Source organism: Chiloscyllium punctatum, chromosome 21, assembly GCF_047496795.1.
Source record: "Chiloscyllium punctatum isolate Juve2018m chromosome 21, sChiPun1.3, whole genome shotgun sequence".
NCBI lineage: Eukaryota > Metazoa > Chordata > Chondrichthyes > Orectolobiformes > Hemiscylliidae > Chiloscyllium > Chiloscyllium punctatum.
The window spans coordinates 8766187-8790944 of record NC_092759.1 but is presented as its reverse complement, the minus strand read 5'-3'; the positions used below and the strand labels follow the sequence as shown (position 1 = coordinate 8790944).

The 24758-nt window shown below is 43.8% G+C and overlaps 1 protein-coding gene across 5 annotated transcripts in view; it reads left to right on the top strand.

The window, feature by feature from the left end:
• The window catches only part of LOC140492554 (misshapen-like kinase 1), a 309928-nt gene that overhangs the window by 66967 nt on the left and 218203 nt on the right, over positions 1-24758 (top strand). For all 5 annotated transcript variants that reach the window (XM_072591501.1, XM_072591497.1, XM_072591500.1 and 2 more), the window contains exon 2: positions 3392-3457. In XM_072591501.1, coding sequence (XP_072447602.1) covers positions 3392-3457 — 66 coding nt within the window. The remainder of the gene's footprint in view (positions 1-3391; positions 3458-24758) is intronic.

Genomic DNA, 24758 nt, shown 5'->3' with positions numbered 1-24758 from the left:
GAACGCTCCGAGTAGTTGGACCGTTCCGTATCACCTGTCCTTTTGTGGAGAAGTTTATGAAGAAAAACACCTTTGACCACAAGTCCATCAGGAAGTGGTCAGCACGTAGTGTCCTTGAGACCCTTCAGGAAAAGGAGAGGACGAATCCTATTGAGCGGTTCCCTGAGCAGATGTCAAAGTCATTTGGCAGAATGCCTTATCGCCAGAACTTTCCAACCAGCACCAAGACATGGCTTGGCTGGTGGTGAGAAGGGCTCTGCCTGTGAGAACCTTTATGCACGTCCGGACTCTTCGGCCTCACCGCACGCTGCCCTCGAAGCAGCTGCGGGGGGGGAACGAGACTGTCTCACACCTCCTTCTGGAATGTGCCTATGCAGAAGAAGTCTGGGGAGGAAAGCAGTGGTGTTTGTCGAGTTTCGTCCTGAGCAGCGCCATGACGCGGGACTCCGTGCTCTACGGTCTGTTCCCCGGGATGCACACCGAGACGAATATCAGCTGTGCCTGGAGGATCGTCAGCTCGGTGAAAGACGCTCTTTGGGTGGTCCGAACCCTGTTGATCTTCCAGCTGAAGAAGTTGACCCTGACTGAGTGTTGCAGGACTACGTGTTGAGGGATGCGCTGAAGCTTGGGGCAGCTGTCACCAAGGCGCGGTGGGGAAAGACCACCGTGTAACATCTGCTTGCCTAAGAAGAACAGGGGGCCTGCCCAGTCATTTGGGCTCTGCTGCCTCAGCAGAAGAGCTGGATAGTAAATGTACAGACTTGTATATATGAAAAATAAATTTCGATGTCTGTATGTAAAGCAATGTAATGTGTGCACAAGAATGGCATGACCAATTGTATAGAGATCCAAATAATTTTATGAATAAAGTATATTTTTGAAATAAAAAAAAGTCTGGTGACCCTCCCTCAGAACTGGAGTGATGCTGGTTCTCCCTGTAACAGGTTTGACATGTTGGTGTAAAGCATTTTTATATAAAATGAAATACACAGTGTTGATTAAAGGTTCAGCTCAGGAAAATACTTGATTTCTTTCAGAATATATTCTACTGTGCTTTTTCATGTTTTATTAATTTGCATGTATGTCTTTTTCAATTTTAAATCCGGATTTTGTCTCATTGTCCTGAAGGACAATGTTTTCGTAGGATCTTGTGTATCTCTCTTTTGAGAAAGACAATTGGTTATATTTCTGTAACCACCACCTCTTGTATTCAATGAAACTGAACAGGACCAGTCATAAAATACTATACTACAAAATTAGGTTAGGGGTAAGGTGATAACTCACCTCCTGTCTCCCTAAAGCCTGTCCACCACCTACAAGTCAGGAATGTGATGGAATGGTTTCCACTGACTTTGGATACATCTCCCAATAAGCCAACACCATTCAAAACAAATCCGATCACCACACCACAGCTTCATTGTGGCATTCAAGTAGGCACCTGACCACTATCACAGCAAGGGTAATTGGGGATGCGCTAGAAATAACTAGCCATACGGCACCCACATCTCTCTCTGTACTGTCGGGCTTCTGTGATTCTATGCTTCCACAGTTTATTGCAAGAATGAAAAATGATCAAAACCATTACTGTACAATGTGGTCATAGTGATAGGGAGAAAGTGGGATGATTACCTGAGTGATGGAAATGAGGGATCCATCAACTTGTTGAAAAATGTTCTCTAGTCTGCCTGAAAATTGCTGATCTTCCAGTTCAAAGAATTGGGCCACTTTTGGAATATTACATTTAATCCTGGTCTCCCTGCTTTAAGAAACCTGAAACTTGAAAGCCTTCAGAAAAGATTTTCAAGAATTTCCTTCCATATCAGCCACAAATTCACCAGCACCTCCACGCACATCATTTATTGCATCCGCTGCACCGATGTGGCCTCCTCTATATTGGGGAGACAGGCCACCTACTTGCGGAACGTTTCAGAACACCTCTGGGATACCTGGACCAACCACCCCGTGGCTCAACACTTCAACTCCCCCTCCAACTCCACCAAGGACATGCAGGTCCTTGGACTCCTCCATCGCCAGACCATGGCAACACGGTGGTTGGAGGAAGAGCGCCTCATCTTCCGCCTAGGAACCCTCCAACCACAAGGGATGAACTCAGATTTCTCCAGTTTCCTCATTTCCCCTCCCCCCACCTCGTCTCAGTCAAATCCCTCGAACTCATCACCGCCTTCCTAACCTGCAATCTTCTTCCTGACCTCTAAGTCCCCACCCCCATTCTGGCCTATCACCCTCACCTTGACCTCCTTCCACCTATTGCATTTCCAACGTCCCTCCCCCAAGTCCCCCCTCCTTACCTTTTATCTTAGCCTGCTGGACACACTTTCCTCATTCCTGAAGAAGGGCTCATGCAGCAGGTCAGGCAGTATCCAAGGAGCAGGAGAATTCTCCTGCTCCTTGGATGCTGCTTGACCTGCTGCGCTTTTCCAGCAACACATTTTCAGCTTTACAAGAATGTTGCCAGGGTTGGAGGGTTTGAGCTATAAGGAAGGGCTGAATAGGCTGGGCTGTTTTCCTTTGAGTGACGTGGATAGGGGAATAGACAAGGTCTTTTCCCTGGGGTGGCAGAGTCTAGAACTAGAGGGCATAGGTTGAAGATGAGAGGGGAAAGATTTAAAAGTGATGTAAGAAGCAATGTTTTCTTAAGAGAGGGTGGTGAGTGTATGGAATGAGCTGGCAGAGGAGGTGTAGAGGCTAGTACAATTACAATATTCAAAAGGCATCTGGGTGAGTATATGAATAGGAAAGATCTAGAGGGATATGGGCCAAATGCTGGCAAATGGTTCTAGATTAGTTAAGAGTATCTGGTTAGCATAGGCAAGTTGGACTGAAGGGTCTGTTTCCATGCAGTGCTTCTCCAAGACTCTAGTTATCCTCAGGAGGGTGTTGCAGACAGGCACATTCCAAGACACAGGACATGTGCTAAGGGATATATTAAAGTGTGGGATAGGCTGCCAAAGTACAGTGGGGAGCAAACCATTGTCTTAGACCTTCCTGCCACAATATCCCGAGGGTCTGTTAACTTGAAGGACATCTTGTTGTTTGTGTTGAAATGTAAATAGATTCTTGGCGTATTTAGTACATGTTTGAATATTGCTTTTGGATGCAGACACCTAGAAATGCATTGCTGAACTGAGAAATGCGATGTAAAAACATCACAGTCCTCATTTCAGCAATACACTTCGAGGTGAATGCATTCAAAGGCCATATTCAAACGTTTACAAAATATTGTGTTTTATGTAATTTCTGACTTGAACTATTTTGTAATATGCTGATGAATAAAGTATTTTTGCCAGGAAAAGTGCAGACTTTAGACGTTGCTATTAGTGACAAATTATGGCTGTTCAGCTTTACTCACACAGGTTTTTACTCTTTCCAGGACCCTGCAGGAATTTTTGAACTGGTGGAAGTTGTCGGAAATGGGACTTATGGACAAGTATACAAGGTAAAGCAAAAGATAGCCATCATTCTTTTTAAATAAACTATTTTGAATAATTAGAACATGCTAATTTGTATTGGCTGGGCACAAAATTGTGCTTTGTCCCCACAAGTTCGCTAATTAAAATATGCAGAACCTAAATTTGCTTTCCTTTTCGCACTTCTGTTACCATATTTGACAGCACCCCTCGCCATTTGAGTTGATGATGCCTGTCATATTGTTAACAATCTCTTCTTTGTTATCTCCGTTCTTGTCTGTGTATCTTTGGACCTCAATGTAATACCTATTTGTTAAGAATTGAAATTTTAACGTGAAAGTTTAAAAAGAAGAGTTCTTGATTTAGTTTTGTGATCATGGTCCTCATTCGAGCCAGTGGTCTGAGTTGCAGCACTGTTGAGTACTACTATTTTTAAGTTTGAAAGATTTACCAAGTTCTGTAGCAGTTGTTTTGTGGCTGAAAATGATATTCTTGCTGTGTATATCATGGAGAAAGACGTGAAGATTTGGAAACTTGGGAAGTTAGTGGTGATATTTTGGGTCAAAGAGTGTGTTGCTGGAAAAACCTCTGAGGAGCAGGGGAATCACCGTTTTGAGCATAAGCTCTTCAGGAACGTTGAGGGTGTGGTGGGGATCCAAGTGGGCTGAGAGATAAATAGGAGGGGGTGGGGCTGAGATAGGTAGATGAAGGTGGGGAGTGATGGTGATTGGTCAGAGCGGAGGGTGGAGTGAATAGGTGGGAAAGAAGATAGACAGGTGGGACAGTTCAAGATGGTGCTGCCGAGGTGGAGATTTGGCATAAGATTGGGGGGGCTGCAGAGGAGATCAGGAAACTGATGAATTAGACGTTGAGCCTGTGTGGTTGGAGGGGAGGGTCCGAAGGTAGACAATGAGATGTTCTTCCTTCAGGCAACGACTGGCTAGAATTTAGTGGTGGCTCAGGACTTGCATGTCCATGGTGGACAGTCCATATTAGAGGATGTATTACAGTGTATGAAGGTGGATAAATCTCCTGGTCCTGACCAGATATATCTAAGAACACTGCAAGAGGCTAGAGAAGACTTTGCAGGGGCCCTGATAATTTTGCATTGTTGTTAGCCATAGGTGAGATCCTGGTAGAATGGAGGGTAGCAAATGTTGTGCCATTATTCAAGAAGGGTGTAAAGAAAAGCCTGGGAACTAAAGCTTAACATCTGTGGTGGGTCAGTTAAAACAAAGGAAGTTACAGCACAGGAACAGCCCCTTCGGCCCTCTAAGCCTGTGCTGATCCATGTCCTCTATCCAAACCTGTCACCTGTTTTCTAAGAACCTGTATCCCACTACTCCCTGCCCATTCATGTATCTGTCTAGATACATCTTAAATTATGCTATCATGCCTGCCTCTACCACCTCTGCTTGCAACACATTCCAGGCAGCCACCACCCTCTGTATGAAGAACTTAGCATGCATATCTCCCTTAAACTTTTCCTCTCTCACCTTGAACTCATGATGATTAGTGATTGAGTCCCCCACTCTGGTGGGCGAAAGTCCTGCAATCCACCCTGTCTTATACCCCTCATGATTTTGTAGATCTCGATCAGGTCCCCCCCTCAACCTCTTGTGGGCAGCACGGTGGCACAGTGGTTAGCACTGCTGCCTCACAGCGCCAGAGACCCGGGTTCAATTCCCGTCTCAGGCGACTGACTGTGTGGAGTTTTGCACATTCTTCCCGTGTCTGCGTGGGTTTCCTCCGGGTGCTCCGGTTTCTTCCCACAGTCCAAAGATGTGCATGTCAGGTGAATTGGCTATCCTAAATTGCCCGTAGTGTAGGTAAGGGGTAGGTGTAGGGGTATGGGTGGGTTGCGCTTCGGCGGGGCGGTGTGGACTTGTTGGGCCGAAGGGCCTGTTTCCACACTGTAAGTAATCTAATCTAATCTAATCTGTCCATCTAATGAAAATAACCCTAATCTACTCAATCTTTCTTGATAGCTACTGCCCTCCATACCAGGCAGCATCCTGGTGAACCTCCTCTGTACCCTCTCCAAAACATCCGCATCCTTTTGGTAACGTGGCAACCAGAACTGTATGCAGTATTTGATATGTGGCCAAACCAAAGTCCTGCACAACTGTAACATGACCTGCTAACTCTGTACTCAATACCCCATCCAATGAAGGAAAGCATGCTGTGCGCCTTGTTGACCACTCTATTGACCTGTGTGGCCACCTTCAGGGTACAGTGGACCTGAACACCCAGATCTCTCTGTACATCAATTTTCCCCAGAGTTTTTCCATTTACTGTACACAGAAGAACCTCTGTTAGCTGAACAACGCAGGTGGGGAGTGTTTCATTCGGATAATCTAATGCCGGATAGCACAGTTTAGCCAAGCATCAGGACCTTGTGATCTTGTCTGGATAATCTGAAATTCGGATAATGGAATGCTGGATAATTCAGGTTCCTCTGTAGTTCGCTCTTGAATTGGATCTTCCAAAATGCATCACCTCGTATTTGCCCGTATTGAGCTCCTTTAGCCCAACTCTCCAATCTATCTATATTCTGCTGCATTTGCTGACAGTCCCCTTTATTGTCTGCTACTCCACCAATCTTAGTGTTGCCTGAAAATGTGCTAATTAGACCAACTGTACCTTCCTCCAGCTCATTTATGTATATCACAAACAACTGTGGTCCCAACACTAATCCTTGTGCAACCAACTGGTCACAGTTCTCCATTTTGAGAAACTTCCTTCCACTCCAACTCTGTTTCTTGTTGTCCAGTCAGTTCTCTAACCATCTACCTAGTACACCTGTACCCCATGTGACTTCACTTTTTCCTTCAGCCTTCCATGGGGAACTTTATCAAACGCCTTTCTGAAGTCCAGGTATATGACATCTATAGCCCCTCCCTCATCAATCAACTTTGTTACTTCCTCAAAGAAGTCTATTAAATTGGTAAGACTTGACCTTCCCTGCACAAAACCATGTTGAAGAAAGTGAGGTCTGCAGATGTTGGAGATCGGAGTCGAGAGTGTATTGCTGGAAAAGCACAGCAGGTCAGGCAGCACCCGAGGAGCAGGAGAATTGACGTTTCAGGCCGGAGTCCTTCAGGAATGAGGCTGGCAGCCACTGGAATGGAGAGATAAGTGGGAGGGGCGTGGAGCTGGAGAGAGGGTAGCTGAGAGTGCAATAGGTGGATGGAGGTGGGAGTAATGGTGATAGGTTGCAGAGGAGGATGGAGCGGATAGATGGGAAGGAAGATTGACAGGTGGGACAGGTCATGAGGACGGTGCTGAGCTGGAAGATTGGAACTAAGGTAAGGTGTGGGGAAATGAGACTGGTGAAGTCCATGTTGATGCCCTGGGGTTGAAGGATTCTGAGGCAGACGATAAGGCGTTCTTCCTCCAGGTGGTGAGGGAGGGGCCCCTCTATTCCCACTTTCTTTCAAATGGGAATAGATCTCCTATCCCTCAGTATTTTCTCCAGCAGCTTCCCAACCACTGATGTCAGGCTCACCGGTCTATAAGTACTTGGATCATCCCTGCCATCCTTCTTAAACAAGTGGACAACATGAGTAATTCTCCAGTCCTCTGGGACCTCCCCCACGTTCAAGGATGCTACAAAGATATCTGTTAAGGCTCCAGGTATTTCCTCTCTCACTTTCCTCACTTTCCACTCCAGACCTGGGAACTTGTCCACCTTAATGCCTTTTAGAATACCACACTTCCTCCCTGCTTGTGCCTACTTGCCTTAGGACAATCAAAATGCGAGCACAAGAGGTACAGTTAGTAAGTTTGCAGATGACATCAAAATTGGACGTGTAGTGGAGAGCGAAACAGATCCTTCATTCGAAGCCGTCCATATATCCCAACCCAATCTCATCCCACCTGCCAGCACCCAGCCCTTATCCCTCCAAACCTCTGCTCTTCATATACCCATCCAGATGCCTTTTAAAGTTTGCAATTGTACTTACCTCCATCACTTCCTCTGGCAATTCATTCCAGACACGTACCACACTCTGCGTGAAGAAGGTGCCCCTTAGGTCTGTTTAATATCTATCCCCTCTCACCCTAAACCTATGCCCTCTAGTTCTGGACTCCCCTACCCCAGGGACAATACTTTGTCTATTTATCCTCTCCATGCCCCTCATAATTTTGTAAACCTCTATAAGGTCACCCCTCAGCCTCCGACGCTCCAGGGAAAACAGCCCCAGCCTGTTCAGCCTCCCCCGATAGCTCAAATCCTCCAACCCTGGCAACACCCTTGTAAATCTTTTCTGAACCCTTTCAACTTTCACAACATCTTTCCGATAGGAAGGAGACCAGAATTGCATGCAATATTCCAACAGTGGCCTAACCAATGTCCTGTACGGCCACAACATGACCTCCTAACTCCTGTACTCAATATTCTGGCCAGTAAAGAAAAACATAATAAACACTTCTTCACTATCCTATCTACCTGCGACTCCACTTTCAAGAAGCTATGAATCTGCACTCCAAGGTTTTCATTGTTCAGCAACACTCCTTAGGACCTTACCATTAAGTGTATATGTCTTGCTAAGATTTGCTTTTCCAAAATACAGCACCTCACATTTATTCGAATTAAACTCCATCTGCCACTTCTCTGCCCATCTGGCCCAACTGATCAAGATCCTATTGTAATCTGAGGTAACCTTCTTAGATTTTGGTGTCATCTGCAAACTTACTAACTGTACCTCTTATGCTCACCTCCAATCATTTATATAAATGACGAAAAGTCGAGGGCCCAGCACTGATCCTTGTGACACTCCACTGGTCACAGGCCTCCAGTCTGAAAAAACCCTCCACCACCCTCTGTCTTCTACCTTTGAGCCAGCTCTGTATCGAAATGGCTAGTTCTGTGTTCCGTGAGATCTAACCTTGGTAACCAGTCTCCCATGGGGAACCTTGTCGAATGCCTTACTGAAGTCCATATAGATCACATCAACCACTCTGCCTTCATCAATTCTCTTGGTAACTTCTTCAAAAAACTCAATCAAGTTTGAGAGACATGATTTTCCACGCACAAAGCCATGTTGACTATCCCTAATCAGTCTCTCCTTTCCAAATACATGTATATCCTGTCCTTCAGGATTCCCTCCAACAACCTGCCCACCACCAATGTCAGGCTCACTGGTCTATAGTTCCCTGGCTTGTCCTTACCACCCTTCTTAAACAATGTTACCATGTTAGCCAACCTCTAGTCTTCCGGCACCGCACCTGTGACTATCAATGTTACAAATATCTCGGCAAGAGGCCCAGCAATCACTTCTCTAGCTTCCCACTTCTCGAGTACACCTGATCAAGTCCTGGGGGTTTATCCACTTTAGTGCGTTTCAAGGAGTCCAGCACTTCCTCCTCTGTAATTGGAGGTTTTGCAAGATGTCACCATCTATTTCCCTACATTCTATATCTTCTATGTCCTTTTCCACAATAAATACTGATGCAAAATACTCGTTTAGTATCTCCCCCATCTCCTGTGGCTCCACACAAAGGCAGCTGTGCTGATCTTTGAGGGGCTCTATTCTCTCCCTAGTTACCCTTTTGTCCTTAATGTATTTTGATTCTCTTTCTCCTCGGATGCTGCCTGACCTGCTGGGCTTTTCAAGCACCACAGTCTTGACTTATGTTCCAAAAACTGTTCAGTGTGAGTACGAGGTCTATAACCCTGTTCCTGATTGTTGAAAAGTGTTGCTAGCACTAGATAAGAACACAGGTGGATAAACTACTTTGGAAGGCTACAAATGTTAATATTAAAGAGTACTGCTTTTGAGAGTAGACCTGAATTTGTCTGGAGTGCACAATGGGCACCATTTGAGAGTGTTTATAAGACTGCAAGACAAGATGTAGGAGCAGAAGTTAGCCATTCACCCAGTGAGATAATGGCTGATCTAATTATCCTCAAAACAATTTTCCTGCCTTTTTTTTTGTTGGAAACCTTGATTCCTTTACAGATTAAAAACCTGTCTGTCTGAGCCTTGAATATACTTAACAACCCAGCCATAATAACCTGTGGTGAAGAATTCCAACAGATGCAAAATTCCTCCTCCTCACCTTGACTCCTCTTAAATGGCAAAGGGTTTTGTGATGCAGTAGTTATATCCCTTGCCTCTCAGCAAGAAGATCAGAGTTCGAGTTCTGTGTGCCCCCGAGGTGTGTCTAACGTGTCTGGACAGGTTAATGCAGAAACAGGTGGCAGCTGAAGGACCCCAGGAGATGGCAAGCAGTGTTAGATTTCTGCCTAATTGGTGACAGTGGTAGGCCAGGTAACATGGGGGGCTCTTTTTATATAGCTCTAAATTATTACTATTCACTTGAAACCAAACAAGTAAATAACTAATAACGGAGACTAATAAGGCTTTTAATTTTTTCGGAGCAAACTTCAAATTAATAATACGCTACATGAAAGAAATTAATAGCAAAGAACTGTTAAAAAGGGAGCTTGGGAATGGAATAAGGGGACTGAGACATTTTGAATTAAAACAGGAATGTCTTCATTCAGGATTATAAATTTTTGAAATTCGGTTCAGAATGTTTTTGTTTTTGTGTAATTCAAGGCAGAGAAGGACAGATTTTTGAAGAGATATAAAGGAAAGTTAGGATTGGACAGGAAAATAGAATTGTGATTAAGATTGACCATGAATTTCAGAAATGGCTGAACAGGCTTAGTGGGTGCATGACCCACTCCTGCTCTGGTCGGAGAAGCATTGAGCTGTTAATTTCACACCTCGAGACAGAAAATTCCAGAACCACATAGAAAGCAAATTAAGGATGTGGAAAGGCTTCTGTTCTGCGCTTAGTTGTGAGGGAGTGCAGTTAGTTGAGGGGGTTGGGAGGGGGGAGCGGAGCGGAGTGGGGGTGGGAATGGTGGCAAGAACAGGATGCAAAGAATTTTAACATTTTGAACAGTGGTAGGATGAGAGAAGAATTCTGTCGAAAATGCAGTTTATCGTGGATATGGGATGAATACAAAACTACTGTTTAAAAAAAAAACAAATTCTTGGGGTAAGCAGAAATGTAGAATCGTCATTTCATGATCTATCGAATGGCAGAACAGGCCTGAGGGGCCTCCAGCTGCTCCTGACTCGTGTTCATGTGAGTTTCGAATATTAAGCTGTGGCAGTTGGTGTTTATGAAAGACAAGTGATGGATCTAAATTATTTTAACAATAAATGTTATAGAGAATCCTGTATTCAGAGTTTGAGAATGTGCACACATGCACAAGTTGTCCTAACCTGATGATGAGAGGTATTCACAAAAATATAGCAAGCTGAAGATAAGCAGAGTGCTGTCTTAGCATCCATGCAACTGCTGGGGTAATGGCCTGAAGTGTTTGCAATTTTGTTCACCAATATCTTTGAAAGCTCCTTGTCCGTCATGCCTAGTTCATTGAATAAGCTGATGGCTCATTCCACTTGCTCTCCTGATGCAATTTTTTTTTCGTGCCATTCCTTTAGTATCCATTGGATTAGATTAATCTCCATTTGACTAAAAAGTGATGGCCTCATTTAAAATAAAACTGAGGGAAAATTTCAGTAGCTTTGTTAACTTCAGGATGTTTCAATAAAAGGCTTGCCATCGATCTTATAAGCAATGTTTTGAATAACTGAGCAGTGGATCCAATTGATTGCCTTACCTGCTTTGGAAATGTTTAACTAGGTGAAATACACCTTTTAGCTTGGGAGAATGTGTTGCACAAACCTTGTTTCTTTGTCTCTTTTGCAATTAATCTCACAATACAGTGTTCCAACTTGTGATCAAAAGGGACATTGATCAGGAAGTGGTGAAGTAGTGCATTGTAATTCAGGTTGGCTTGAATTTTGCATTACATGACTCATTCTGTTCCCAAAGTTGGAAGTATCTTTCTGATGGTCAGAAAACATAGTAACTGAAGAGACTGGCCTTGATACTGAATTTAATGGTACTAACTCCCTCTTTCTGCAGCTAATCTAATCTAAAATTAACAACAAGAAAGCCTTAAGTTTATGAAATGGGTTTTCTAAGTGTCACATCCCCTCAAGCCCTTTCAGTCAATGGCTTGGCGATATTGTCAGCAGGCTCAGCCAATGCGTCCTTGATCTCTGCAAAGTGTGGAAATGTGATACTATGTGCTCCTTCTCTCTATATGTAAATTCATGTGACATGGTTAAGATGAAGAATTTGATAAACTGTTATTTGCCAGACTTTTCCATGTCCTATTATTCTTTGATCTTCTGCATTGGAGTGAGACCTGCTTGATCATGTGGAGTGACACACAAATAATAGCTTTCATTGAAGCTGTATGACTCTATTGCAGTCATCCTTCGAAATGGTTCTGAGTATCATGAGGACTTTTAAAAAATGTTTAGATGATGCATCATTTGGTTGAGAGCAAATTATATTTTTTCACAAAGAGACAGGCACTTTCATAACGCCACAAGCTGGACACAGATGAAGGTTATTTCTGTTCTGCATCTTGAAAGCTTCTGTTGGCATTTCAGAATGGTCAGTTTTATAGTAAGTTTAGTTTGGACTTGTTTGTAGAATTAGCATTTTATGTGCCATTTATTGTTTTAACTGTGGTGTTGCATGAATTGAAATGTTCTCCAAATAACCCATCTGGATGACTGAAGTCAGTATTCTCTGACATTGTTGCAAATTAAGTTGCTTGCAAGTGAAGGATTCGGAAAAGATTGACAAGGATGTTGCCAGGGTTGGACGATTTGAGCGATAGGGAGAGGCTGAACAGGTTGGGGCTGTTTTCCCTGCAGCGTCGGAGGCTGAGGGGTGACCTTATAGAGGTTTATAAAATCATGAGGGGCATGGATAGGGTAAATAGGCAAAGTCTTTTCCCTGGGGTTGGGGGAGTCCAGCACTAGAGGGTGAGAGGGGAAAGAGACCTGAGGGGCAACATTTTCACGCAGAGGGTGGTACGTGTATGGAATGAACTGCCAGAGGAAGTGTTGGAGGCTGGTACAATTGCAGCATTTAAAGGCATTTGGATAGGTATATGAATAGGAAGGGTTTGGAGGGATATGGGCTGGGTGCTGGCAGGTGGGACTATATTGGTGTGGGATATCTGGTCAGCGTGGATAGGTTGGACTGCAGGGTCTGTTTCCATGCTGTACATCTCTGACTCTATGACTCTGTGACTCCATCTCTTCCCTCGCCACTGGAAATGCACACTCTATTCTGCTGAAAGATATCCATGTCACCGTTTCATAGGAGCTCATTTTTTTTTATTCCCCTCCCCCCTCCACAAAGGGCACTTAAGGGTCCACCATGTTGCTGTGGCCCTGGAGTTCCGTGTAGACCACACCATGGGAGGATGGCTGATATCCGTCAGTAAAGGGCATTCATTAACCAGATGGATGTTTACCACAAGTCGTTCATTAGAATCATCATGGAATCTCAGGAGTGTGGAAGCAGGCAAGAGAATGTGCAAACTCCACACAGACAGTCACCCACGGGTGGAATTGAACCCCAGTCCCTGGCACTAATTTGGCAGCAGTGCTAACCACGAAGAAGATGAGCTTTCAATTTCAGGTTTTTATTAATTGAAATTAAATTTTACCAGCTGCTCTGCGATTTTACCCTCTCCAACAATATCCAACAAGCTTTAGCGTAGGCTTCTGGATTATTAGTTCAGCACCAATGCACCATGTCTTCCCCAAAGAGGCGAGTTCATAATATGTCATAAATAAACTAAAATACTTGAAGATAAAAATGCATTAGAACAGAAAAATTAGGAATAGAGAGACTGTTTGGCTTCTTGAGAAAATCCTCCTTTTCTTGGTCTTAAATTGGCATGATTTTATTCTGAGACTGTGCCCTCTGGTCCCATGAGGGGAAACATCCTGTCAGTACTTACCTTGTCAAGCTCCTTAAGAATCCTATATGATTCATAGAACATAGAACAATACAGTGCAGAACAGGCCCTTCGGCCCTCGATGTTGGGCCAACCTTTGAACTATTCTCAGCTTGTCCCCCTACACTATCCCAACATCATTCATGTGCTTGTCTAAGGATTGTTTAAATCTCCCTAATGTGGCTGAGTTACCTACATTGGCATGCAGGGCATTCCACGCCCTTACCACTCTCTGCGTAAAGAACCTGCCTCTGACATCTGTCTTAAATCTATCACCCCTCAATTTAGTTATGCCCTCTTGTACAAGCTGACGTCATCATCCTAGGAAACAGACTTTTTCTGTCTACCCTATCTAATCTTCTGATCATCTTGTATGTCTCTATCAAATCCCCCCTTAGCCGCCGCCTTTCCAATGAGAACAGACCCAAGTCTCTCAGCCTTACCTCATAAGACCTTCCACCCAGACCAGGCAACATCCTGGTAAATCTCCTCTGCACCTTTTCCAAAGTTTCCATATCCTTTCTGTAATGGGACGACCCGAACTATATACAATATTCCAAGTGTGGCCGCACCAGCATTTTTTATTGTTGCAGCATGATATTGTGGTTCCGGAACTCAATCCCTCTACCAATGAAACCTAACACACCGTATGCCAGCATTATCCACCTGCGTGGCAACTTTCAGGGATCTATGCACACGGACTCCAAGGTCCCTCTGCGCATCCACACTACCAAGAATCTTTCCATTGACCAAGTACTCTGCCATCCTGTTATTCTTCCCAAAGTGCATAACCTCACATTTAGCTGCATTGAACTCCATTTGCTACCTCTCAGCCCAATTCTGCAGTTTATCCAAGTCCCCCTACAACCTGTAACATTCTTCCAAACTGTCCACTACTCCACTGACTTTTGTGTCATCTGCAAATTTACTAATCCACTTATGCCTGCGTCTAAGTCATTTATAAAAATGGCAAACAGCAGTGGTCCCAAAACAGATCTTTGTGGCACACCACTAGTAACTGGACTCCACACTGAATATTTTTCATCAACCACCATTTGCTGCCTTCTTTCAGAAAGCCAGTTTCTAATCCAAACTGCTAAATCATCCTCAATTCCATGCCTCTGCATTTTCTCCATCAGCCTACCATGTAGAACCTTATCAAAGTCTCTACTGAAGTTCAAGTATACCACGTCAACTGCCTTACCCTCATCTGCATGCTTGGTCACCTTCTCAAAAAACTGAGGTTAGTGAGACCTGCCCTTGACGAAACCATGTTGACTATCTGAAATCAAATTGTTGCTTGCTAGATGATCATAAATCTTATCTCTCATAATCCTTTCCAAAACCTTTCCTACAACAAGTAAGGCTCACTGGTCTATAATTACCTGATTCAATGCGATCACCTCTCATTCTTCTAAACTCCCAACATCTAGACTGTGTTGAGTTTGCACATTCTCCCAGTGTCTGTGTAGGTTTCCTCTGGGTGCTCCGGTTCCCTCCCACAGTCCACAGATGTGCAGGTTATTCATGAATTAGCCATACTAAATTGCTCTGTGGTGTCCAGGGATGTGTAGGATTAGCCATGGGAAATGCTGGTGGGCTGCTCTTGGGAGAGTTGGTATGGACTTGATGGGCCAAATGGCCTGCTTCCATACTGTAGGGATTTTATAAGTCTATGAATATGTTCAGCCTTTGCTCAAAAGATAGTCCCTCCATACTGGGCATTGTCCTGCTGAATCTTCTCTGATCTGTCTCCAATGAAATTACACACATTTGCTTTAACAGAACTAAAACTGCTCATACTACTCCACATGTGGTCTCACCAGCACCCTGTACATTTGCAGTAAAACTTCCCTATTCTATAATGCAATCCTCTTGAAATGAGGGCCAACAATCTGTTAGCTGCCTTTACCTGCTGCACCTTTGTGCTAGCTTTTTGTATTTCATGCACGAACACCCCAAGTCCCTTTTTTGTTGTAGCTTTCTGGAGTTTTCCTCCATTTAAGTAATACTGTTCTTTTGTGTGCCCCCCAGAATGAACAAATTCACATTTTTCCACAGTATAATCCATTTGCCAACTTCTTGACCACATGTTATCCTATCAATACCTCTCTAAACTGAGCTGTCGGTATTAAACCTGATTGAAAGTACAGGCAACAGTTTTGTTGGTGCAATATCTGGGATCTGGCTTCTTTTAGTCACGGTAAACCTCTTCTGCAGCTTCACCATAGCTTCCACACCCTCCCTATAGAGTGGCAACCAGAACTGTGCACAGTCTGTCAAACATGGCCTGACCAAAGTTTTATACAGTTGCATTATGACTTGCCAACTCTTGCACTCAATGCCCCAACTGATGAATGCAAGTGTGTTTTATGCTGTCTTTACCACCAGTTTCAGGCAGCCATGGACTTGGACCCCAAAATCCCTCTGCATGTCAGTGCTCCATAGAGTCTGGTCATTTATAGTATGTCCTTCTTGCATTTGACCTCCAAAAATGCATCACCTCATACTTTTCCATGCCACAAACCTTGAGTCAGAAAAACATCTCTGTAATACTGTCTTTATTGTGTTTGGACAAGCCAATTTTGTATCCATCTTGCTGGCTCATTATGGATTCCTTACAATTTTGTCCTCTGCACCAGCCTATTGTGAGAGACCTTGTCAAATGCTTTAGTTAAGTCCATGTAGATAACATCCACTACTTTAGCCTCATCAATCATCTTTGTCACTTCCTCAGAACAATTATCAAAGTTTGAGATAAGATCTCCTCTGTAAAAGGCTATGCTGATTGGCCTTAACAATAAGTCCATTCTTCTCCAAATGCAAATAAATCCTGTCCGTAAGAATCTTCAATAATTTTCCTACCACCAATGTAAGGCTTACTGGCCTGTAATTTCCTGGATTATCCCAGGAATGGAAAAATAGGACAAATGAATGTGTGGCTCAAGAGTTGGTGCAAGAGAGAAGTTTAGATTCTTGGATGAGTGGGACTGGTTTGTTTTATGGGGAAGGTGGAATGATCTGCGTCTGAAATACATTGGGACCAATATCCTTGCAGGTAGGCTTGCTAGTGCAATTGGGAAAAGGTTGAACTAGTCTGGCAGGGGACGGGGACACAGGATATCAATGAAACATCATGCTACAGCAAAGGAAGCGAGTCAGTGAGTTCAGATGTGTTGACCATGAAAAGAGGTAAGGTAAGGCTGAATGGTCTTTAGTGCTAGGAGTGCAATAGTTAAGACTGATGAAAAGACAAATGGCAGTATGCTATTGTTGCGATCACAGAAACATGGTTGAGGGAAAGGTTGGACTGGGAACTCCACATTTTGGGATTTAGGATCGTTCGGTGAGACAGGAGGATGTATAAAGGGTGGTGATGTAGCACTGTTAATCAAGGAGTCAATTTCTGCAATAAGATGATATGATATCTTGAAAGGGTCCTCAAATGAGACTTCGGTAGAACTTGGGAATGTTAAGGGGGTGACTGCTTTACTGGGAGTGTACTATAGGCCTCCAAATAGAAGAAATAGCAGAGCAAACTTGTGACAGTTCAGAGGTGTGCAAGAGTAATAATCGGTTAACAATACTATTGATTTCAATGTTCCCAACTTAAATTGGCGTAGTGTTAGGGTTTAGAGGGTGTGGATGTTTTGAAATGCATCCAAGAGATATTTTTGCCCGAAACGTCGATTTCGCTGCTCGTTGGATGCTGACAGGAAGGATGTGACAGCTCTAGAGGGTATACAGAGCATGTTCATCCAAGATGTTGTCTGGGATGGAGAAGCTGAGCTATAAGGAGAGACTACATAGACTTGGATTGTTTTCTTTAGAGCAAAGAAGACTGAGGAGGGAACATGTTGAGGTGTATAAGATTGAGGGGTGGGGACTGGGTGGATATAGACCAGCTATTCCCTTTGGTTGAGGAGTTCATTGAGGGGGCACAGTTTTAGGATTACAACCAGGAGATTCAGAGGGGATTTGGGGGAAAAACATTTTTACTCTGTGTGGTGGGAACCTTGAATGCACTGTCAGGGAAGGTAGTGAAGGCTGGAAACCTTACAACTGCTCAAAGATATTTGGAGGAGTAACTCAAATATCACAACTTTCAGGGACATCGGGAAGTGCAGGGAATTGGGGTGATGTTGGTGCAGACTCAATGGGACAAAGGGTATATTCTGTGCAATGTGACTCTCTGAATCCCTGTTGCCCTTGAACAAAGCCAGTCTTTCTGGGTCCTCAACTGTGGCCAAAGAGGATATAAAGATCTCTGTCAAGGCTCCAGCTTGCCTCCTTCAGTATCCTGAGTGTTATGGGCCAGATTAAAGCCCCTCAAAATATATTAAGAGAGCCTAGAGCTAGAGTCCAACTTTTTCCTATTCTGGACGGGAAGTGTCGGATGTTGTGTTCCAGATGCAATTTGATTTGTTAAACTATCGGGCTTGAAGCAAACACACTTTATTGTTACACTATGGTTAAAAATGCAACAAAAGAAACAAGACTTGGAATAATTGAACTTTATTAGAAAACTTAACAGAATACTTAACGACTAAATAACAACTTCCACATCCAGCTTCAAGACCCCAGTAACTACTGAAAGCCAAAACAAGAATCCTGGTTCTGTGGGAGCTTGACCCCACCTCTTCATGCTGCTTCTATTCTTCCAAATTTAAAAAGAAAAGAGCCTGAACTACTTGCAGCTTTCCTGGCTAGAGTTTGTTTTATATTTGTGAAGCTACAAATATAATGAAGTAGACAAGGCAAGGGTTTTGATGAGGGCAGCAGATGCATGGGGACACTACCTGCAAGTTCCCCTCCAAGCCACATTCCGTCCTGAGTCGGAAAAATATTGCTGGGTCAGAATCCTGGAATTCCCTCCCTCACACCATTGTGGGTCAACCGACAGCACATAGACTGTAGCACTCAAAAAAGAAGCTCACCACCACCTTCTTGAGGGCAAGTAGGTCCTGGCCAGCCAGCGAAGCCCACATTCGCCAGTGAATAATTATTACAAAATAAATTATCTGGGCTGTGACCCACTTTTCAGTTAGGGTACAAAAGATGGAACTATGGATTGAATATTTTATAGGAAGTTGAAATATTGGTGCTAATTCTCAACAGCAGAGAAGGCTTAATGCTCAATGGAAATTTTTAAATTTAAGAAACTTGTTGGGGCGAATAATATCTGGAATGAAGGTGAAAAATATATCTAAGGGAGGATTTTAGTAGATTTCATACGGCTAAATATTTGTAAAAATTAGAGAGAAACTCCCTGATTTCTTTCAGTTCCAAGACAATGGGCAAATTGTGAATGTTCTGGTCATAATCTTTCAAAACACTTTTGATTCAGCAATTTCATTCTTAGACTGGAAAATTATCTAAAAAGCTAGAGAAGCTATGAAATTATTGGTTATTAACAATCACCTTTTGTGGGGATGTTACCAGAATCTGTTTTTAGGCACAGTGACTGAGCATTGAGACAAATGGGAGTTAGTGCTTAAACATTGCTGACTGAACCCTGTTGGATCTTTGGATATTTCTTCAAAAGTGGTAAAGAGTGCAAATAGGTTAACACTCTATGTATAGAGTATTCCAGACCGTATTCAATAAGTTGTCACATTAGAGATTGTTAATAGAAAGGAGAGCACCTGGAATTGGATGCAACTATTGATGTAGCCAGAGAATTGGTTAGGACATTTGAAGCAGAGCATGGATAATGGATTCACCTGCCAATTGATGTTTCCAAGAGGTGTAAGTGAGCCCTATTCCTGGAACTTCAGTTTTCCACAATGTTTTAAAATTATTTGACTGAAGGTTCAGAAAGAGAGAGTAGATGCACATTAGACAATGACATCAAGTTGCGCGATATCCTAAATATTACCAAGTGGAAAAAAAGAGCAAGAAGTTGAAAACAATGTAGGTTCAGAGAAAGGTGTGTGTCTGCATTCAACACTTGCGAAAACCAGTGGTCAGATGTGGAAAGTAATTAAGCTCATGGAACATTTGACTCAAATGAGGGGCTGGCAAATAAAGGGATGCACATGTTGCTGAGGTATAAAGCTCACTCTAAATCACAACTGGATAGTACCAATCTGGCTATTGCATGTTTGTTAGGATATATTGACTTCATAGAGGCCAGGGCAAATTTACCAGAATAACATTTTGGCTGAGGAGTTAAATTGCCAGGACAGTTTTTGTATAAACTTAGTTTGTATTCTTATCAAATATGATAGATTAATGGGCAATCTGGTGTTGAAGATCATTTAAGATTTGATGGGCTAAATAAAGAAAAACTGTTTCCTGTGAGGACGAGAGTCCAAAATAAGGGGATGCATCCTTAAAGTTAGTGAGGCTATTCAGGACTGATGTCAGAAGCATTTCCTCTCACAAAGGGAAATGGAAAACTGGGGCTTTTTCACTTCACTAACTTAAAACATCCCCATACCAAACAGCAAATGAGGTAGTGGGGCAAGCTGAAAACTTCAAACTAAATTGATGGGATTCCAAGGCAACACTGGAAGATGAGGCTGAGATGATTTCAGATGTCAGGGCATGGAATAGTGCACAAAATTAACTGGTTTAGTTAATACCACTAGTGAATCATGTACAGGTGGACTCAGAATTAAGGGTTTCAAAGAGCATGCTAACACAGGCATAAGCATCTTGGGCCAAATAGGCACTTCCTTTGACAGGAGAGGAAGCTAAGTGTTCCTTAGCAGTCTTGCACAGCTGTCTCTACAGATTTGAATGGAAGTCATATTGCTGAGTATCTCAACTTGTGCAATTAAACTATATTAATTGTCATTTTCAAATCTGTAAAGTTCATAGTTATATAGCAGTCTATGAGTTGACGTGTAACAAAAACAGGCTGGTGAAAATCTCTGATTAATGTACAAATTCAGTTTGACATTATTAAACTTAGAACTTAGAACATAGAACATAGAACATAGAACAATACAGCACAGAACAGGCCCTTCGGCCCACGATGTTGTGCCGAACTTCTAACCTAGATTAAGCACCCATCCATGTACCTATCCAAATGCCGCTTAAAGGTCGCCAATGATTCTGACTCTACCACTCCCACGGGCAGCGCATTCCATGCCCCCACCACTCTCTGGGTAAAGAACCCACCCCTGACATCTCCCCTATACCTTCCACCCTTCACCTTAAATTTATGTCCCCTTGTAACACTCTGTTGTACCCGGGGAAAAAGTTTCTGACTGTCTACTCTATCTATTCCTCTGATCATCTTATAAACCTCTATCAAGTCACCCCTCATCCTTCGCCGTTCCAACGAGAAAAGGCCGAGAACTCTCAACCTATCCTCGTACGACCTACTCTCCATTCCAGGCAACATCCTGGTAAATCTTCTCTGCACCCTCTCCAAAGCTTCCACATCTTTCCTAAAGTGAGGCGACCAGAACTGCACACAGTACTCCAAATGTGGCCTAACCAAAGTCCTGTACAGCTGCAACATCACTTCACGACTCTTGAATTCAATCCCTCTGCTAATGAACGATAATACTCCATAGGCCTTCTTACAAACTCTATCCACCTGAGTGGCAACCTTCAAAGATCTATGTACATAGACCCCAAGATCCCTCTGTTCCTCCACCTGACTAAGAACCCTACCATTAACCCTGTATTCCGCATTCTTATTTGTTCTTCCAAAATGGACAACCTCACACTTGGCAGGGTTGAACTCCATCTGCCACTCCTCAGCCCAGCTCTGCATCATATCTAAGTCCCTCTGCAGCCGACAACAGCCCTCCTCACTGTCCACAACTCCACCTATCTTCGTATCATCTGCAAATTTACTGACCCACCCTTCGACTCCCTCATCTAAGTCATTAATAAAAATTACAAACAGCAGAGGACCCAGAACTGAACCCTGCGGAACTCCACTTGTAACTGGGCTCCAGGCTGAATATTTACCATCTACCACCACTCTCTGCCTTCGACCGGTTAGCCAGTTTTCTATCCAATTGGCCAAATTTCCCTCTATCCCATGCCTCCTGACTTTCTGCATAAGCCTACGATGGGGAACCTTATTAAATGCCTTACTAAAATCCATGTACACTACATCCACTGCTCTACCCTCATCCACATGCTTGGTCACCTCCTCGAAGAATTCAATAAGACTTGTAAGGCAAGACCTACCCTTCACAAATCCGTGCTGGCTGTCCCTAATCAAGCAGTGTCTTTCCAGATACTCGTAAATCCTATCCCTCAGTACCCTTTCCATTACTTTGCCTACCACAGAAGTAAGACTAACTGGCCTGTAATTCCCGGGGTTATCCCTATTCCCTTTTTTGAACAGGGGCACAACATTCGCTACTCTCCAGTCCCCTGGTACCACCCCCGTTGCCAGTGAAGACGAGAAGATCATTGCCAACGGTACTGCAATTTCCTCTCTTGCTTCCCACATAATCCTAGGATATATCCCGTCAGGCCCGGGGGACTTGTCTATCCTCCAGTTGTTCAAAATGTCCAACACATCTTCCTTCCTAACAGGTATCTCTTCTAGCTTATCAGTCCGTTTCACACTCTCGTCTTCCACAATACAGTCCCTCTCGTTCGTAAATACTGAAGAGAAGTACTTGTTCAAGACCTCTCCTATCTCTTCCGACTCAATACACAGCCTCTCACTACTGTCCTTGATCGGACCTACCGTCGTTTTTGTCATTCTCAGGTTTCTCACATACGCATAGAATGCCTTGGGGTTAACCATTGATCCTCTCCGCCAAGGATTTTTCATGCCCTCTCTTAGCTCTCCTAATCCCTTTCTTCAGGTCCCTTCTGGCTATCCTGTATCCCTCCACTGCTCTGTCTGAACCCTGTTTCCTCAACCTTATGTAAGCCTCCTTCTTCCTCTTTACTAGACATTCAACCTCCCTCGTCAACCAAGGCTCCCTCACACGACCATTTCTTTCCTGCCTGATCGGTACATACATATCAAGGACACGTCATATCTGCTCCTTGAAAAAGTTCCACATTTCCACCACATCCTTCCCTGAGCCTATGCTCCCAACGTATGCTCCTCAAATCCTGTCTTACAGCATCGTAATTTCCCTTCCCCCAATTGTAAAATCTTCCTTGTTGTGCGCACCTATCTCTCTCCATAACCAAGGTGAAAGTCACAGAATTGTGGTCACCATCACCAAAATGTTCACCCACTAACAAGCCCACCACTTGTCCCGGTTCATTACCAAGTACCAAATCCAATATGGCCTCCCCTCTGGTTGGACACTCTACATACTGCGTCAGAAAAGCTTCCTGGACACACTGCACAAACACCGCCCCATCCAATCTACTTGATCTAAAGAGCTTCCAATCAATATTTGGGAAGTTGAAGTCGCCCATGACTACGACCCTGTGGTTTCTGCACCTTTCCAAAATTTGTTTCCCAATCTGTTTCTCCACATCTCTGCTGCTATTGGGGGGCTTATAATAAATACCCAACAAGGTGACTGCACCTTTCCTATTTCTGACTTCAGCCCATACTACCTCCAGAGGCAGATCCCCCTCAAACTTCCTTTCTGCAGCCGTTATACCATTTCTAATTAGCAATGCCACCCCCCCTCCTTTTTTACCACCCTCCCTAATCTTACTGAAACATCTGTAACCAGGAACCTCCAATAGCCATTCCTGTCCCTCATCTATCCATGTTTCCGTGATGGCCATAACATCATAGTCCCAGGTACCGATCCATGCCTTAAGTTCACCCACCTTATTTCTGATACTCCTTGCATTGAAGTATACGCACTTGAGCCCATCTCTGTGTCCGCAAGTAGTCCCTGTCAGTGCTACCTTCTCCACAGCCTCCCTACAGTCTTGGACATCCTGACACACAGCTAACTTACTTGCTGGACTACAAGTCCGGATCCCATCCCCCTGCCAAATTAGTTTAAACCCCCCCGAAGAGTGCTAGCAAACCTACCCCCCAGGATATTGGTGCCCTTCTGGTTCAGGTGCAACCCGTCCTGTTTATACAGGTCCCACCTTCCCCAGAATGCAGTCCAATTGTCCAAATATCTGAAGCCCTCCCTCCTACACCATCCTTGCAGCCACGTGAATCTTGAAATCCCCTTTACCTGAAAAAAGTGAGATTTTGCATTTAAAGATGGGCTAAAAAGTAGACTGAAAATAATACTGACAAAATGAAGGACTTGAATTCTACACGTAGAATTTCTACAAGAAATTCTATTAAAACTAAGGCAGGATAGCTCTGCACCCTGACCAGTAACTTTGGGCTTAACATCCATTGATATCCACACATAGAGAAAACAGTTTGTTCCTTTATCAGGAAGCTCACTCATTCTGAGGCATTAACAGATAGATGCAGTTTGTTGGTTTTCCTGTTCCCCTTCTGTAAAGGATGAAATGTTGCTGTGGTGGTATCTAAGTAATGTTTGATTAGTAGGCATTTCTTACTTTCTAAATCCACTCTCCTCCACCCTCTTCAAACAGATATCGTGGGCTGAAGCAAACTGTTTGCAATCTTGGTTTTGTATTTAACCCTGAAGTTTAGAATTTTGTGCTGTTATCAAGACCACCAATTTCCATTTCAGTAACATCCCCCAAATTAGTCCTAGCTTGTCTGTTCCTGAAATCTTCACCCATCTAAACTTCACTCTTCTAATGCACTGTTCAATCCTTTCCATGTTCTACCCATTAAAGTTGATGTTGAAAACTGCCCATTTCCTTAGATTAGGTTAGATTACTTAGTGTGGAAACAGGCCCTTCGGCCCAACAAGTCCACACCACCCCGCCGAAGCGCAACCCACCCATACCCCTACATCTACCCCTTCCCGAACACTACGGGCAATCTTGCATGGCCAATTCACCTGACCTGCACATCTTTGGACTGTGGGAGGAAACCGGAGCACCCGGAGGAAACCCACGCAGATACGGGGAGAATGTGCAAACTCCACACAGTCAGTCGCTTGAGGCGGGAATTGAACCCGGGTCTCTGGCACTGTGAGGCAGCAGTGCTAATTGCGTCAAGTTCTGTTTACCTATAAACCTGTGCTTGCTGGCCTGTATTGACTTGACGTCAAGGAATGTCTTGATCTCAAAACTCATCCTTATCTCATTGCACTTGATATCATCCCTCCTGAATCTCTGTAGTCTGCTGTTCACCAGCCTCCACATTGTACTCCTTCAATTCTGGGTTCTTGAGTTTCCTGAATTGTAATTGTTCCACCATCTCCTCTATATTGAAGATCGTATGCTTTGGAACTCTCTGGGCTTATGGGTTTTCCATCCATAAGCGGCATGGTGGCTCAGTGGTTAGCACTGCTGCTTCACAGCGCCAGGGGCCTGGGTTCAATTCTAGCCTTGGGCGACTGACTGTGTGGAGTTTGCATATTCTCCCTGTGTTTGTGTGTTTCATCTGGGTGCTCTGGTTTCCTCCCACAATCCAAGAATGTACAGGTTAGGTGAATTGGTCAAGCTAAATTGCCCATAGTGTTCAG